At 37.1% G+C, this 18671-nt stretch overlaps 2 protein-coding genes across 2 annotated transcripts; both read left to right on the top strand.

The window, feature by feature from the left end:
* The first annotated feature begins 3528 nt into the window (after nucleotides 1-3528).
* Nucleotides 3529-10567, top strand: LOC149007127 (uncharacterized). Its single transcript, XM_089167020.1, has 8 exons — nucleotides 3529-3916; nucleotides 6014-7588; nucleotides 7709-8110; nucleotides 8232-8633; nucleotides 8755-8997; nucleotides 9119-9520; nucleotides 9643-10044; nucleotides 10166-10567. Exons 1-8 carry the CDS (start codon nucleotides 3875-3877, stop codon nucleotides 10565-10567), a joined length of 3870 nt encoding a protein of 1289 aa, XP_089023146.1. The 5' UTR covers nucleotides 3529-3874.
* A 1535-nt stretch (nucleotides 10568-12102) lies between these two features.
* Nucleotides 12103-14569, top strand: LOC149007126 (uncharacterized). The gene is made up of 6 exons (XM_089167343.1): nucleotides 12103-12278; nucleotides 12400-12801; nucleotides 12923-13327; nucleotides 13450-13851; nucleotides 13974-14380; nucleotides 14503-14569. The coding sequence occupies exons 1-5, from the start codon at nucleotides 12108-12110 to the stop codon at nucleotides 14355-14357; spliced, it is 1764 nt and encodes a 587-aa protein (XP_089023469.1). The 5' UTR covers nucleotides 12103-12107; the 3' UTR covers nucleotides 14358-14380; nucleotides 14503-14569.
* Nucleotides 14570-18671: the final 4102 nt, after the last annotated feature.

Raw genomic sequence — 18671 nt, 5'->3', positions numbered from 1 at the left:
TAAGAGTAACACATTGTTCTCCTTTGACGGAGAGGTGATCCGGACTCTGACAAATAATCAATGGAATTTTGAGGGGGAGTCAGGACCACCCTCCACGTCGGTTCTACCATTATAGTGTAAGAGCATACCTCTGCTTGATAGAGAGAGGATCTAGGAAGAGAGCGTCTGAGCAAGCCCAGATCACCTCACGATTAGGGGAGACGTACATGAAACAGAGGTGAGACTTTTAATGAATCTCATGTGAGTCACAGAATCCGGATCATCACCCTGTCAGGGGAGCACTCTGTGCTCCCCGATGGCTTTACCACCACAAATCCGGTGGGACCCACAAGTAAAAAATAAAAAAAGAAAAAAAGATCCAATCACCCAATCCCTAGGTCCTCCTGTATTTATGGTGGTAAAGCTGTCGGGGAGCACTCTGTGCTCACCCAATGGATGGTTGATCCAGACACTGAGTCACACCCTTATTGTGTAGTGAAGAAACATATCAGGATCATATACCTCTCTGCTGATGGAAGATGATCTAGGAAGAGAGCTATTCTATAGCCTAGTTGTCATTGGAAATTGAAATTGACAAACCATGACAACACAATGGTGATAGGTACTGCACCTGGACCATGCAATAGCCTCATCAGCCATGGCCCCACGAGGAGAATAAGGAATATGGTGACGAGCTGCCAGCTAGATCTGAGCATCTCTTTGTCTTTTTGATAGTTCTATCTCTATCCCCAGTTAGATAATTACTAACCTGGAAGTCTTTCTTTCTTTTATTTTTTCATGATAGGATATGGACTCTTGAATCTTTATAAGAATATTAATGAAGAGGTTTGAGCTGTTTCTTACATGGGCTTCCCATCGCTGTCTCAGTCGCCAGTGAAATTCTTGCAGCCTCACTTACTGATGAAATGCCACAGAGAATCCATCTACCATAGCCAACCGAAAGAGAACCAACTTGTGGTTGGGTGATGAAAGGTTTTGTCTCTCTCTCGAGACATATATACATGGGGCGGCCAAGACAGACAAGAGAGTTTGTTTTGGACGGTGGTCTTAGGTGTATGGATGGATTCCCTGATGATGCTTAATGCTGTGGATCCCCATTTATGTATAATTCATTCAAATTTTTAATAAGTGATCATAGCTACTTAATCTAACCTAATCCTGCTGTACAATGATTTTCAATTTTATTTTTTCTAATGGAAGTTGAGGTTCTCTCGAGCCAGTTTACACGCACCTCGATTATATCTTAAAGAAAAGTTTTTTATACAAAACTGGAGGAATTTGAACTCTTACTTCTATATCATGTGGCATTAACCTTTGTAAACTGAGCCAACCCATTGAGCTTACGATGATCATCAATCATGAAGCTATTTTTATTCTCTATGCATCTTCAACCACAAATCAGCTCTTTCAAACGTTTGTGAAAGCTATCTAATCTTTGGTTATATAGATAAATATGAGAAGAAAATTGGTATGAAAGGCCATTAGATAAATTACCTTTAAAGTAAGAGACGAAGAAATTCATTATTAGTGGACACGACATTTTTCCTCTATTGTATGAAGCCTTGAAAGTAAAAACAGCTTATGGACAGCTATCGGAGAAGGATGGCTTTAGGTTATTATTGAAACAGATTGTCTCTCTGTAGTGTGCTTACTTTTTCAACCATCTCTCCCTGTGCCGTCCAATTTGATGAATGTTATCTAGGATATTCGATACCTAGTCAAGGCCCCAAATCATGTGTTTTTTTTTTTTATTCCAAGAGATGCCAACATTGTGGCTCATTCCTTGGCCAAGGAAGCCCTGACACTTGAGACAGCGTTAGACTGGTCCCATTTCCACTAATTGGTTGAAGGAGCATGTTCCTCAATCAGTTCTTTCATCTCCCTTTAATTAATCTATCTTTTTACCCAAGAAATAAATAAATAAATAAATAAAAACCACCTTAAGGTCCAAGATGATGGTTTATATGTTACCCATTTAATTTCTTTTTAAGAATAAAATAAGAAATAAGAAATAAAATATTAGATAAAATTCAAAATCTTATAGCTTTGAGTTGGCAAGGAATCTATGGCATCATCTAACCACCGTCTAGAGTTAATGGACAAAAACACCAAATATAGAAGTAAAATTAAATAAAAAAACAAACAAAGTCAGAGGAAATATTCATGGCTTTTTTTCTTTTTTCTTCTTTCCAATATGTGAGAAAAATGTGTAAATATTAATTATCAAATTTTATTTTTTTTAGAACTTCAATGGATTCTAATACTATTGTTGATTATTTGTCACAGTTGGCTTTTTTTTTTTTTTTTTTTTTGTAACAAATAAACGGGGTTTAGCAACTGAAAAAAGAAAATTACTTAAACATGCAAATCTTATCCATCAGTAGGATCTCTTTCAATTTTTGCGGTGGATCCAAAAAGAATCACGAAGGTTCCTCTAAAGAATCCCAGTTGACTCTTTTAGTAGAGCTATAAATATGTGGCTTTTGAATATGTGATCTTTGAAATTATTGCACATATTTTTTCTTTTTCTAAATAAATTCGTATTTTTAGTCTATTGACCCCAAAAAAATATATGGTAAGCTTTAGATATACTATACACACCCATGCATCAAAAGAGACATTTTCATTTCTAAATACATGATATATATATATATATATATATATATATATATATATATATATATATATATATATATATATATATATATATATATATATATATATATATATATATATATATAATTTTTTTTTTTTTTTTTTTATATATATATATATATATATATATATATATATATATATATATATTAAGTTACCCTACCCAATGGTATTTTGGTTGATAATTTTTTATTGAATAAAAGATACTTCAATTGACTACATGTAACAAACAAAAAAAAAAATAATAATAAAAAATTGAATATATGTTGATGTTTTACTTCAAAGTCTTCTAATATTGTAATGATTATCATCATTACCATGTTTGAATATAACTTTTGTTTTATGAAACTAATCAATTATCTTGTTTTACCATTCAAAATTACTTTAAAGTTAATAAAGAATGATGATTAACCTATTCCAGACATGACAAATGAAACCTTGCACCTCAATGGATGTATATCTTCTTCTACTTCAAATAGAGAATCTAGTTTGAAATCCATGTCATTATATATGTAGAAATCAACAAGCATTTTAGAAAAGTGGAAAAGCACAACAGTATCATGGTGAGACAAAGAGCATATACCTTAGATTTTAGATAGAAGATGTTTGTTTTTTGGAGGACCATTTTCAAAATGTTGATCAATGCTATCATTGTCAATGTGAGCTACCTATAAATTTGAAATCAGATTGAAAAAATCGGCCGAACCCGATCCCGATTCTTGCCGCCCCAAACCGGCGAACAATGCGGGGATTCAAGGATTTCGGCAAATCGTGGCTGATCGAACTGACTCGGAGTAGAATCGGATCGGAATCGGGTAGAATCAGTTCAGAAAAGGAACCTTGATTTTAAAACTAGAAGCCAACCTATAAAGCTAAATTAAAGTTGTATGATTCATGTTTGTCTTGAGGTATGAGGTTGTATTATTCAACAAGGGATTGCAACACATCAACTGATTTCTTATCTGGAGAAAACCCAATTCAAAAAGTGAAATGAAATTGTCATTTTGTCACTTCAAGCCTACTTTTGTTGAATGCACATACCCATCACAAGATTGGTAGAGATACCTAATTGGGGAATCGACCATTTTTATTTTCTGCAAATTAGAGAGATAACACACCATTTTTCTGAAGCTCACTTTTGAGAGTTCACTACTATCCAGAGAAAATCCTCTGTAACCATGTCAATTTCATCTCAACTATAGTTCAGACTTCATAAGCAATGGCAACTGAAGCTGAAATACCAGAAACGATCCTTTCAAACGTAAGTTAGATCATCTCTCAACTTTTTTTGATACTTGATCTTCTTTTTGTATTCTTCTTGAATATCGATCTGCAAGTCCCATCTATCTGTTTTCTTATAATGTTTCTGATTCTCTAGTTCTAGATCAGAAAGAAAACTCAATGAAATGAACATTTCTTATATAGATTACTGGATTACTTTCTCGATTTCTTACATCTTTGTCTTCTGATCAGTCTTCGTTTTGTTTAATTTCGATCATGAAAAGTGTGATAACTTTTTTCTTCATCCATGAATCCTTGATAGCTATGTAGTTCCTGGAAGAAAGTGACTTTTTTTGTATTTCTTTTTCTTTACCTTCTATTACTGTCTGCAACTCTGAACTACCACACTTGAGAAAAGGTTTGTTTGTTCTCAGCACTTTTAAGCATTTAAAATAGGAAAGTATAAAGTACTATATGGGTTGACAATAAGAACAGTCTAAGAGGCCCAGGTTGTCAGATCTAACCATCCATTGGGAATCTCTACCTTATTTAGATCCTTGTATTTCAATCAACCATACTGGTGTGATAGATCATCGATCCAACGGTTGAAAAATCTGCCATAGACTTTTTTTTTTTGGATATGAGATTCATTTGACAGCTTATATACACCTCGATTCCATCCTCAAAGTAATTATTTATTTATTTTGTTTTATATATATATATATATATATATATATATATATTTTATATATATATATATATATATATATATATATATATATATATATATTGAGAATTGTACATAGCAAGACTTCAGCATCCCTATCCCCTAAAGAAATTCAAACCCTTAACCCTGTACTTGGTCTTTCGCCAATTGAGCCACACCTGCCAAAACCCTACTAACAAGCATTTGCCATGTGGAAAATAAAATTTACTTCAATGTCGTTGAAAGACTAGTAACATAGAATTGTTCAAGATATCTTCTGGGAGGAAGAAAAACTCCTTTCATATCTAAAGCAAAGATAGGTAGAAGGATGACATGGCCACATGAAGTGTCTTTCGTTGCTAGAGGATCAGCCACGTCACAAATGGGTGACTCCGGATGGAGGTATGTGCTCCTCTAATATTTCACCACTCAAACAGTAGGAGTATGGACCCACATGGATATGATTAGGGTCCCACCTTTGATTTAATTTGTCAATTCTCAAATATAAACTCCACTTTAATTGTGTGATAAAGAAGTATGAGGAAAGCACAGACCTCTCCTGTGATGAATAGAGGATCCCAAGACTCACTTGGCAATCTTTTGTTTAGAAATTCAGACCACCCCCCACCCCCCTCTCAGTTTCAACTATTTACATAAATACGCCGTATATACTCTTTCTGCTCACTTAGATTTGATACGCACCTAGTGGGCTGTGGGCCCATCGATCCAGATAGTACTCACTTCTGCCGTGGGCCCCACATGAACCTCTGACGTGGTAGAATACAACATACAGTTCAGGTACCTTGGAATCCCCCAATCAAGTTTGCTGAAGTAGTTTCTTCACAATCAAAGCAAACTGAGAATTCCATTCTATCTGTCATTTTTCCTGATATTTGCTCCGCCGCCTGAAAAAAAATTTCCTTACTGGACTTCAACCAGGAATTTCTAGAATCTGTGTTCATATAATACTGGGGAATCAGGGAAAAAGGCTTTGCAGCCTAAAACATTATCAAGTCATTTAGTCAAAAACAGTAGGCATTCAATGATCTCATATGCTGTCAGAACCTGAAGCTCTGATATTTCTGTAAAAGTTGTACCAGTGGAATAAGGAAGTCATATCAAGTACCCTGTTTAATCTACTCTTCGAGCTTGCAATTCCACAAAATTTTATCAAATTCTTGGGGCTAGTTCACGGATCCTGTATCATTCCACTGATCAAATTTAAAAATAACAGAAATATCTGAGATCACATAACAGTGTCCTGTAAGAAAGCAAATACACATTGGTCTTTCTTTATACACATTTACTTCTTCACCAATCTTACTGGAACATATAAGAAAGGCTTTGCAAGTCATTGCTTCTGTATGTAAAGGTTCTTGGTTTCTTTGATACCTTTTTCCTTTTGTAACCATCTACATTTTCTCCTCACAGAAAATCCCAAAGAAAGGCGAGGAGTCAATATGTGGCGACTCAGAATCAGCCAAACAAATGCCAAAAGTTGCAGGTGGTGATGGTATGTGTGAAGGTGGAAGTTTTTTGGTACCACCCTCACTTGCCAAGGCTGCTATTGACAACACCTGCGAAGATTCTGGGAGTAATGCAGCTGATGAAAAATTAGTGCTCCAACAAAAGGAGATGCTGGATAATGAAACCCAATCACCCAAAGATCTAAAGCAAGAAGCTGTGCAAGAGGCATACAGCATTCCAGGAGAAGAAGAGGCACCCATCAATGTTGAAGAAGCCAAAAATGAATTCGAGCAGGAAGAAAACATTCATGAAACAAGCAAGGGAACAACAGAGCAAAATCAAAATGCTCTTCCTGTTACACCTGGTTTGATTGCAGAGAGTTCCTCCAATACAGAGGGTAAGGAGACAAGTCCAAAAATAGTTAACCAAGGTGAAACAGAAAATACCCGAGAGGGTCATGAAAACCCACAAGATAACAATATAGACTGCACTTTGAAGGGCAACAAGGAGAGTTCAATGATGCAAGATGGTGAGATAAAAAACAACAGTGAGGGAATAAATGTAAGTCTTCATAGTCCACCCACTGAATTCACAACAGAAAAGACAACCATGGACAAATTTGAACAGGAAAGTGGGAAGATTGAACAGTCCAGCATTGATCCAATAGAGAAAAGTAAAGAGACAGATGATTCATTTGAAACATCAAAGGACAAAAGCTCAGGGGAAAATGAAAACCTGGATGACCATCAGGAAATCCCTTTAGTCGTTCAAGAAAAAAAATTGGATAAATCTGAACATGAAGCTGGGAAACTTGAACAGACTTCTAGCAGTGAATTGGAAGACAAAAGTCAAGAAACAATTGATTCAAACAAAAATATGGATGATGAAAATTCAGTTGAATATGAAATCCCAGATGCTGAAACTCAGAAAATCCCTCTAGTCACACATGTAACAGAGGGCTTGCATTTTCAAGAACAAGACAAGCCCTACAAAATTGAAGATACATCTGAAACTGAGTCAGCAAATACTGGGAAGGGTAACTGCAATCAAGCAAAGCTTCAGGAAGTAATCCTTGAGACAGCTGAAAGCACCATAAATGAGGAAGTTAAGGATGAAGAGAACCCTGAAACAATACTTGATACCTACCCCACTAAGGATGATGATGGAGTGGTAAAAACAGGGAGTGAGCAGCTGGGTTTTCCATCGACAAATGCTTCAATTGATAAATACAAAGACAAAGAAGGACCTTCCATCACAGAAACTGAGAGCAATACCGAGGTTACTGAAAGAATTGAAGACGAAGAGATTTGGAGGAGGCAAATTCCAACAGAAATTAAAGCTTCAGAACAAAGCTTGCAGACAGACAAAACAGATGATGAGATATTTGAAAAATCCTCGGAAGTGGTGGCTGATGCAGTTGATGTAGCTGCTTCTAGTGCAGATGCTGAAGGAAGTATCAGTGAGAAAGAGGAAAAACCCATTAACATTGCTGAAGCAAGCTTCAAGGAGGAAATAAAGGAAGGGAACAGAAATTCAGAGGTAAGAAGAATTTATATCATAAAGGCATTCATCCTGACTTCCTTCTTTTCTTTCCATCATGTAGTTCCATACTTTCCTTTGACAGAGTCAGCCATCTATTGAATATATTTTATTATGCAGAATCTCACAGCAATTGAACCAAGTCAAAAGCTAGAAAAGATGGAAGGAGAAAGCCCATACATGGAAATTGGGAATTCACCAATCATCCATTCATTGGTAGAAGAATCTAAACAACAAGAAAGTGAGCAGCAAAAGGAAGTCTCCAACCTAGAAGTGGAAGAACTAGTTAATGAAGACCAAAAGGTTCCAAAAGAAATTGAAGCTTTAGAACAGAGCTTGAAGACAGACAAAACGGATGAGGAGAAATTCGAAAAATCTTTGGATATAGTGTCTGATACAGTTGACGCAGCTGCTTCTAGTGCAGATGCTGAAGGAAGAATCAGTGAGAAAGAGGAAAAACCCATTAACATTGCTGAAGCAAACTTCAAGGAGGAAATAAAGGAAGGGAACAGAAATTCACAGGTAAGAAGAGTTTATATCATAAAGGCATTCATCCTGACTTCCTTCTTTTCTTTCCATCAATGTAGTTTCATACTTTCCTTTGACAGATTCAGCCGTCTATTGAATAAATTTTATTATGCAGAATCTCACAGCAGTTGAACCAAGTCAAAAGCTAGAAAAGACGGAAGGAGAAAGCCCAAACAAGAAAATTGGGAATTCACCATTCATCCATTCATTGGTAGAAGAATCAAAACAACAAGAATGTGAGCATCAAGAGGAAGTCTCCAACCTAGAAGTCGAAGATCATGTTAATGAAGACCAAAATGTTCCAAAAGAAATTGAAGCTTTAGAACAGAGCTTGCAGACAGACAAAATGGATGAGGAGAAATTTGAAAAATCCTTGGATGCAGTGTCTGATACAGTTGACGCAGCTGCTTCTAGTGCAGATGCTGAAGGAAGTATCAGTGAGAAAGAGGAAAAACCCATTAACATTGCTGAAGCAAGCTTCAAAGAGGAAATAAAGGAAGGGAACAGAAATTCGGAGGTAAGAAGAGTTTATATCATAAAGGCATTCATCCTGACTTCCTTCTTTTCCTTCCATCAATATAGTTTCATACTTTCCTTTGACAGATTCAGCCGTTTACTGAATAGATTTTATTATGCAGAATCTCACAGCAGTTGAACCAAGTCAAAAGCAAGAAAAGATTGAAGCTCCAGAACAGAGATTGCAGACAGACAAAATGGATGAGAAATTTGAAAAATCCTTGGATGCAGTGTCTGATACAGTTGACGTAGCAGCTTCTAGTGCAGATGCTAAAGGAAGTATCAATGAGAAAGAGGAAAAACCCAATAACATTGCTGAAGCAAGCTTCAAGGAGGAAATAAAGGAAGGGAACAGAAATTCAGAGGTAAGAAGAGTTTATATCATAAAGGCATTCATCCTGACTTCCTTCTTTTCTTTCCATCAATGTAGTTTCATACTTTCCTTTGACAGATTCAGCCGTCTACTGAATAAATTTTATTATGCAGCATCTCACAGAAGTTGAACCAAGTCAAAAGCTAGAAAAGATGGAAGGAGAAAGCCCATACAAGGAAATTAGGAATTCACCAATCATCCATTCATTCGTAGAAGAATCAAAACAACAAGAATGTGAGCTGCAAGAGGAAGTCTCCAACCTAGAAGTCGAAGATCAAGTTAATGAAGACCAAAATGTTCCAAAAAAAATTGAAGCTTCAGAACAACAAGGCTTGCAGACAGACAAAACAGATGAGAAATTTGAAAAATCCTTGTATGTGGTGTCTGATGCAGTTGACACAGCTGCTTCTAGTGCAGATGCTGAAGGAAGTATCTGTGAGAAAGAGGAAAAACCCATTAACACTGTCGAAGCAAGCTTCAAAGAAGAAATAAAGGAAGCGAACATAAATTCAGAGGTAAGAAGAGATTATATCATAAAGGCATTCATCTCTGACTTCCTTCTTTCCTTTCCATCGATGTAGGTTCATACTTTCCTTTGACAGATTCAGCTGTTTACTGAATAAATTTTACTATGCAGAATCTCACAGCAGTTGAACCAAGTCAAAAGCTTGAAAAGATAGAAGGAGAAAGCCCAAACAAGGAAATTGGGAATTCACCATTCAACCATTCATTGGTAGAAGAATCAAAACAACAAGAATGTGAGCAGCAAGAGGATGTCTCCAACCTAGAAGTCGAAGATCATGTTAATGAAGACCAAAATGTTCCAAAAGAAATTGAAGCTTTAGAACAGAGCTTGCAGACAGACAAAATGGATGAGAAGAAATTTGAAAAATCCTTGGATGCAGTGTCTGATACAGTTGACGTAGCTGCTTCTAGTGCAGATGCTAAAGGAAGTATCAATGAGAAAGAGGAAAAACCCATTAACATTGCTGAAGCAAGCTTCAAGGAGGAAATAAAGGAAGGGAACATAAATTCAGAGGTAAGAAGAGTTTATATCATAAAGGCATTCATCCTGACTTCCTTCTTTTCTTTCCATCAATGTAGTTTCATACTTTCCTTAGACAGTTTCAGCCGTCTACTGAATAAATTTTATTATGTAGAATCTCACAGCAGTTGAAGCAAGTCAAAAGCTAGAAAAGATGGAAGGAGAAAGCCCAGACAAGGAAATTGGGAATTCACCATTCATCCATTCATTGGTAGAAGAATCAAAACAAAAAGAATGTGAGCAGCAAGAGAAAGTCTCCAACCTAGAAGTCGAAGATCAAGTTAATGAAGACCAAAATGTTCCAAAAGAAATTGAAGCTTCAGAACAACAAGGCTTGCAGACAGACGAAATGGATGAGGAGAAATTTGAAAAATCCTTGGATGCAATGTCTGATACAGTTGACACAGCTTCTTCTAGTGCAGATGCTAAAGGAAGTATCAGTGAGAAAGAGGAAAAACCCATTAACATTGTTGAAGCAAGCTTCAAGGAGGAAATAAAGGAAGGGAACAAAATTTAGAGGTAAGAAGAGTTTATATCATAAAGGCATTCATCCTGACTTCCTTCTTTTCTTTCCATCAATGTAGTTTCATACTTTCCTTTGACAGATTCAGCCGTCTACTGAATAAATTTTACTATGCAGAATCTCACAGCAGTTGAACCAAGTCAAAAGCTAGAAAAGATGGAAGGAGAAAGCCCATACAAGGAAATTGGGAATTCACCATTGATCCATTCATTTGTAGAAGAATCAAAACAACAAGAATGTGAGCAGCAAGAGGAAGTCGCCAACCTAGAAGTTGAAGATCAAAATGTTCCAAAAGAAATTGAAGCTTCAGAACAAGAAGGCTTGCAGAAGACGAAACAGATGAGGAGAAATTTGAAAAATCCTTGTATGTGGTGTCTAATGCAGTTGACACAGCTGCTTCTAGTGCAGATGCTGAAGGAAATATCTGTGAGAAAGAGGAAAAACCCATTAACACTGTTGAAGCAAGCTTCAAAGAAGAAATAAAGGAAGGGAACATAAATTTGGAGGTAAGAAGAGTTTATAAATAGAGGCAGTCATCTCTGACTTCCTTCTTTCCTTTCCATCAATGTAGGTTCATACTTTCCTTTGACAGATTCAGCCGTCTACTGAATAAATTTATTATGCAGAATCTCACAGCAGTTGAACCAAGTCAAAAGCTAGAAAAGATGGAAGGAGAAAGCCCAAACAAGGAAATTGGGAATTCACCATTCATCCATTCATTGGTAGAAGAATCAAAACAACAAGAATGTGAGCAGCAAGAGGAAGTCTCCAACCTAGAAGTCGAAGATCATGTTAATGAAGACCAAAATGTTCCAAAAGAAATTGAAGCTTCAGAACAGAGCTTGCAGACAGACAAAATGGATGAGGAGAAATTTGAAAAATCCTTGGATGCAAAACACAGGGTCTCCCAACCTGAGAGGAAGGTCGCGAAGGTCCTCCCAAGGTCACCCTTGCGCAAAAGCGAAGATGGAAGCCCAAACATGCTGCACCATTCATAGTGCAGAATGCAACCAAGTAAGAGGAAGTATCAAGTTAATGAGACCAAAATGGGGGGGAGAAGGTGGGGGGTGTGGGGGGGGGGGGGGCGGCAGGGGGGGGTTTGGGTGGAAAGAGGAAAAACCCATTAACATTGCTGAAGCAAGCTTCAAGGAGGAAATAAAGGAAGGGAACAAAAATTCAGAGGTAAGAAGAGTTTATATCATAAAGGCATTCATCCTGACTTCCTTCTTTTCTTTCCATCAATGTAGTTCCATACTTTCCTTTGATAGAGTCAACTGTCTATTGAATAGATTTTATTATGCAGAATCTCACAGCAGTTGAACCAAGTCAAAAGCTAGAAAAGATGGAAGGAGAAAGCCCAAACATGGAAATTGGGAATTCACCAGTCATCCATTCATTGGTAAAAGAATCTAAACAACAAGAAAGTGAGCAGCAAGAGGAAGTCTCCAACCTAGAAGTGGAAAATCAAGTTAATGAAGACCAAAATGTTCCAAAAGAAATTGAAGCTTTAGAACAAGCTGCAGAGACAGACAAAATGGATGAGGAGAAATTTGAAAAATCCTTGGATGCAGGGTCTGATGCAGTTGACGCAGCTGCTTCTAGTGCAGATGCTGAAGGAAGTATCAGTGAAAAAGAGGAAAAACCCACTAACATTGCTGAAGCAAGCTTCAAGGAGGAAATAAAGGAAGCGAACATAAATTCGGAGGTAAGAAGAGTTTATATCATAAAGGCATTCACCCTGACTTCCTTCTTTCCTTTCCATCAATGTAGTTCCATACTTTCCTTTGATAGAGTCAGCCGTCTATTGAATAGATTTTATTATACAGAATTTCACAGCAGCCGACTCAACTCAAAAGCTAGATAAGATGGGAGGAGAAAGCCCAAACATGGAAATTGGGAATTCACCAGTCATCCATTCATTGATAGAAGAATCTAAACAACAACAAAGTGAGCAGCAAGAGGAAGTCTCCAACCAAGAAGTCGAAGCACAAGTTAATGAAGACCAAAATGTTCCAAAAGAAATTGAAGCTTCAGAACAAAGCTTGCAGACAGACAAGACAGATGAGGAGAAATTTGAAAAATCCTTGGATGAGGTGTCTAATGTAGTTGACGCAGCTGCTTCTAGTGCATATGCTGAAGGAAGTATCAGTGAGAAAGAGGAAAAACCCATTAACATTGCTGCAGCAAGCTTCAAAGAAGAAATAAAGGAAGCGAACATAAATTCAGAGGTAAGAAGAGATTATATCATAAGGCAGTCATCTCTGACTTCCTTCTTTCCTTTCCATCGATGTAGTTCCATATTTTCCTTTGATAGAGTCAGCTGTCTACTGAATAGATTTTATTATACAGAATCTCACAGCAGCCGAACCAACTCAAAAGCTAGAAAAGATGGGAGGAGAAAGCCCAAATATGGAAATTGGGAATTCACCAGTCATCCATTCACTGGAAAAAGAATCTAAACAACAAGAATGCAAGCAGCAAGAGGAAGTCTCCAACCAAGAAGTCGAAGCACAAGTTAATGAAGACCAAAATGTTCCAAAAGAAATTGAAGCTTCAGAACAACAAAGCTTGCAGACAGACAAAACAGATGAGGAGAAATTTGAAAAATCCTTGTATGTGGTGTCTGATGCAGTTGACACAGCTGCTTCTAGTGCAGATGCTGAAGGAAGTATCTGTGAGAAAGAGGAAAAACCCATTAACACTGTCGAAGCAAGCTTCAAAGAAGAAATAAAGGAAGGGAACATAAATTTGGAGGTAAGAAGAGATTATATCATAAAGGCAGTCATCTCTGACTTCCTTCTTTCCTTTCTGTCAATGTAGTTCCATATTTTCCTTCGATAGAGTCAACCGTCTACTGAATAAATCTTATTATGCAGAATCTCACAGCAGTCGAACCAAGTCAAACACTCGAAAAGTTGGAAGGAGAAAGCCCAAACATGGAAATCAGGAATTCACCAATCATCTATTCATTGGTAGAAGAATCTAAACAACAGGAATGTGAACCGCAAGAGGAAGTCTCCAACCCAGCGGTCGAAGAACAAGTCAATGAAGACCAAAATGTTCCGAAAGAAATTGAAGCTTCAGAACAACGCTTGCAGACAGACAAGACAGATGAGGAGAAATTTGAAAAATCCTTGGATGAGGTGTCTGATGCAGTTGATGCAGCTGCTTCTAGTGCATATGCTGAAAGAAGTATCATTGAGAAAGAGGAAAAATCCATTAACATTGCTGAAGCAAGCTTCAAAGAAGAAATAAAGGAAGTGAACATAAATTCAGAGGTAAGAAGAGATTATATCATAAAGGCATTCATCTCAGACTTCCTTCTTTCCTTTCCATCGATGTAGTTCCATATTTTCCTTTGATAGAGTCAACTGTCTACTGAATAGATTTTATTATACAGAATCGCACAGCAGCCGAACCAACTCAAAAGCTAGAAAAGATGGGAGGAGAAAGCCCAAATATGGAAATTGGGAATTCACCAGTCATCCATTCATTGGTAGAAGAATCTAAACAACAAGAAAGTGCAAGCAGCAAGAGGAAGTCTCCAACCAAGAAGTCGAAGCACAAGTTAATGAAGACCAAAATGTTCCAAAAGAAATTGAAGCTTCAGAACAACAAAGCTTGCAGACAGACAAAACAGATGAGGAGAAATTTGAAAAATCCTTGTATGTGGTGTCTGATGCAGTTGACACAGCTGCTTCTAGTGCAGATGCTGAAGGAAGTATCTGTGAGAAAGAGGAAAAACCCATTAACACTGTCGAAGCAAGCTTCAAAGAAGAAATAAAGGAAGGGAACATAAATTTGGAGGTAAGAAGAGATTATATCATAAAGGCAGTTATCTTTGACTTCCTTCTTTCCTTTCTGTCAATGTAGTTCCATATTTTCCTTTGATAGAGTCAACCGTCTACTGAATAGATCTTATTATGCAGAATCTCACAGCAGTCGAACCAAGTCAAACACTCGAAAAGTTGGAAGGAGAAAGCCCAAACATGGAAATCAGGAATTCACCAGTCATCCATTCATTGGTAGAAGAATCTACACAACAGGAATGTGAACAGCAAGAGGAAGTCTCCAACCCAGCGATCGAAGAACAAGTCAATGAAGACCAAAATGTTCCAGCAGAGAAGAATCACAATGAAGAAGCATTTAGAATGAAAGAGAACATAGAAAGCACAATACTGGAGCAGGAGAAAAGTAGAGAAGGTGCACAGACATTGGAATTGATTCCACAAGGAAGTGAAATGGATGCTGAAGAAACAGTAAAGGGTTCCGAAATAGAATCAAAAGGGACACTCAGAGAAACTGATGCCAGTCTGAGAATAGAAGAACAGACCGAAAAGAATGAAGAAGCTTCTGAAATAGGAACTGATAACATGATAACAGAAGGTGAGCACTAGCAAATTCTCTTCATTTCCTTTATTATATAATTCATGCTAGAAAAGGGGAAATAGAATCGTATTTGAAAGGTAGGCATCTAATTACTAAACAATTAAAGCATATAAGCATTTGGGTGCCACTTGGAAGGACATAAATGTCCTGTAATTGTGGTCATGTAAGCTTATCAAACTTTCTCCATTTGAATGAACACACGATCTTTAAATGGGTACACACAACATTCACCTTCCTTGTTGAACATTAAGATATGCTTTCATCTTATACTAGACTACGTATTTTTCCACCTATGCAAAATCAATTAAACCTCTGTATGAATCATGGTGGCAATTAGGCGCATTCAGTTCCTGGAAACATGGGTGAGGTTGCATAAATTCGACTCTCCCCAAGCCCTGCAAAATGTGGGAGTCTTGTGCACTCCCCACGGCCTTTTCTTCTTTAATATTTGAAAATTTTTCAATGTTCTATAAATATTTCAACTCTATTTCTGGATGAAGGTTTTCATCAATGTCTACAAAAAAAATACAAGTGCACATTATTCATCCAAAAAAAAAAAATTACAAGTGCACATGTGACAGATGGAAGATTTTCTAACAGAGTAGCTAGTAAAATTGATTTGTTTTTGTAGGGCTACTCAGCACATTTCTATATAGTTTTCATATTAAATCCCCATAATATTTGGCTATTATCATGATCCACACATTTTCTTCTTTCTAATTACTCTTTGGCATACTACTATTAAGGTTTTTACATACATCCACTATCTTCTGCAGCACATGCATCATGTAACATATCTGACTCGGTTATTTTTAATAGGTTTATCTACTTATGTATTATAGCACCCACCCTATTTGGTTAAATCCATTCCCAATATCTTTTTTAATGCCCACTCCAAGAGCAACTTGAGAGGCTTTGTACACAGTATATAGTGCATAGGTATGAAATAGAGGCCAGACCATTGCACAATGAGGGAGCCTAACATCTTCTACCATGGGAATAACAAAAATCATTTTTAAGGGAAGGTCAGCCAATTTGGGTTGATTCACAAATCTAGAGCCAGTCCTTTGTGAGAACTTGTTAACAAGAATTTTGGTATCAGTGCAGTGTATCAGAGGGTTGATGCGAGATGAGTCATTTTTTACATATCTAGTGATGCATAACCCATTAACACCTCCCTCCCCCCCACCCCACCGCTCTTTTTGGTCCTCACTGGAAAGAAACAGGGGAAGACCTGAGCATCATAAAAAGGAGATCTGCAACTTAACCACAATTTGCCTAAATTTGTTTCATACTTGATTTGAACACTACAAGTCCCCAAAACTAGTTGAGCTGGAGGAGATGAGAGTCATTTATTAATGTTAAGAGGAATGCCTCGAACTCATACCCAAAGAGAGAAACAGTTTTAGGTGTACCCTACCCATACCAGACCGTCTCAGTTGATACAAATTCTTTTGAAAAATAAGTATATAGAATGCAATACATACTGATACTTAAAAACCTGCTTGTTAGTCAAACACAATTCTTATGTATCAACTGAGATACTTTTGGTCATACAGATTACCTTTCTTTCTTTCTTCTTTTTTTTTTGGGTGGGGGGGGGGGGTTGGGGGGAAGAGGGACAGGGAGGACCATCTTAGTATACTCAAACACAATTATGTATTAATTCAGTGATATCTAAGATGCTAATTACTGCCTATGATAACCACAGCTAGATCAAATCACATAATATGAAAACTAAAGTGGAGAAAGAAAGACAAACTTTTCATCTACAGGTGTAACATAATTGAGACATCTCATGCAGGTGAAGCAGAGAAAATGATAAATGAAGACTGCTGCATTCCAGAACAAGGAACTGCATCTTTTGAAATTCAAGCAGGTGACAAAAATGCTCAAGTAGAGGAAAAGAAGGCAGACCTTGACTTCAGTGTTGAAGAGCGTAGTTGCATAACAAATTACACGGACAAGGCAACCATCAGTGAGATCATTAACAAAGAGGTTTGCTCAGAATACAAGAACTGGAATTGTCATGTTTCATTTCTTTCATTCATTTTTTATATCTATACATTAGTTGAAGTTTTATACGTCAAATGCTATACAGGTGTCTGCAGAGCCTAATATCACTGATGTAGGCAATGACACCGAAAAGCATGTTATAGAAGAAAGCATCATTACAGATGAATCTACAGAATCAATAAAAGAACCGGTTGAAAAGAGCAGTCAGGAAGATGAAATCGTGAAGCAACATGAAGAAGAGGTCAGCTGGAAAAATAATAAAAAACATGAAACCAGGAAAATAAAATTTGAACCGTTAAATTAATTTTCTCTTTTCCTTTCTTCAGTCTGCTTCCCTGATCATGAATTGAAAAATGATCTATTTTCTTCCTTTGCAATCGTACATTAAGTTGATGTTCATCTAAAATATAGGTCTGCCTAGTACCTCATACAGAGTGTGAGGTCCTTGAGAAATCCAGTGCAAGTGAGAGTACTGGGAGACAAACAGTAGCAGAGAACAGCACTGTCGAAGATTACTCTTCACTTCCTATTCAAGAAGAAACAGTTACAGAAAGCTCTCAGGAAGATGAGGTCAGCAAAATCTGAAACTGGAAGTTTGTTCTGTAACCTTTTATTCAACTCTGGTTTATTCAACTGACCATCAACCAAAAATATTCTTTACATTATCTTTCAATTTCCATTTTCCAATTTCCTTTTCCTTTGTGTTTTTTCTCTTTAGGCTGTAAGTTCTATTTGTTCTGCAGGTGCCTGAGAGACTTGAGACAACTGGGATAGGTCGGGAAACTGAAAAATCTATTTTAGACTATGGTGCTGTTACAGATACCAGCGTGCTGTCTGTTGAAGGCATGAAAGTTAAAGAGAACCCAGAAGAAGATGAAAAAAATGAAGAAAAACCCAGAGAAGAGGTAAAAGCAAAAAGAGAACTTATGGCTTGACATCGGAATTTGCTTTGCACATTTTTGTACTGTTTATTAACTGATAATTTGGACCTCATTTATTCAACAGTTCACAAACTCTGCAGCAGAAAACTTAGAGAACGTTGAAGATACAGAAAAGAATGCTGAAGCTTCAGGTGTTACAGAAGCCTCAACAGAAGATATTCTGCAGAAAGAGCACAGTGAGCAGTTTATAATTAATGAAGAACACAGTAAAGAGGACATTGAAAAGATAGAGAAAAATAATGGACAGCTTGAAACTGAATCTCCCAGAGTCTTCCAAGAATCCAAACAAGATGGAAAACAATTGGTAGATGGTTCCAATCTGGCTTCAGAGAGTAGTCTAGTAACCACTGAAACAAATTCAACAAGTTTCCAGTGTGTAGATGTGAAAGGTGTGAAGCATGAGGAGAACCATAACCAAAATGACAGTTCTGGGAAGGCATTCAAAGTGGAAAAACAGGAAGAAAATGAAGGCAACCAAGAAAAAGAGAGCGAATTACAATCCGGATCTTCTGAAACAGTCATAGGGGACCAATACAAAGGCATTGAAGCAACTAGTGGAACAGAGTTCACAGCCAGTGAGTCTCCAGTAGACAAAAGATGGGAAGAAACTCTTGAGGGATCTTCAACACTGGCTTCCAAAGAGGAGCTTGATTCGACTGAAAAAAGCGAGACAAAGAATGAGAGTCCAATGCTAGAAAATAACCTGGAATTTTCTTGTCTTCCAGACTCTGAAGGAAAGATCTCAAATCCAA

The sequence above is a fragment of the Hakea prostrata genome, chromosome 8 (genome assembly GCF_041222555.1).
Source record: "Hakea prostrata isolate BN-2017 chromosome 8, UWA_Hpros_2, whole genome shotgun sequence".
NCBI lineage: Eukaryota > Viridiplantae > Streptophyta > Magnoliopsida > Proteales > Proteaceae > Hakea > Hakea prostrata.
Note: the sequence above shows the minus strand (reverse complement) of the source record. Positions and strands in the feature narration are given on the sequence as shown.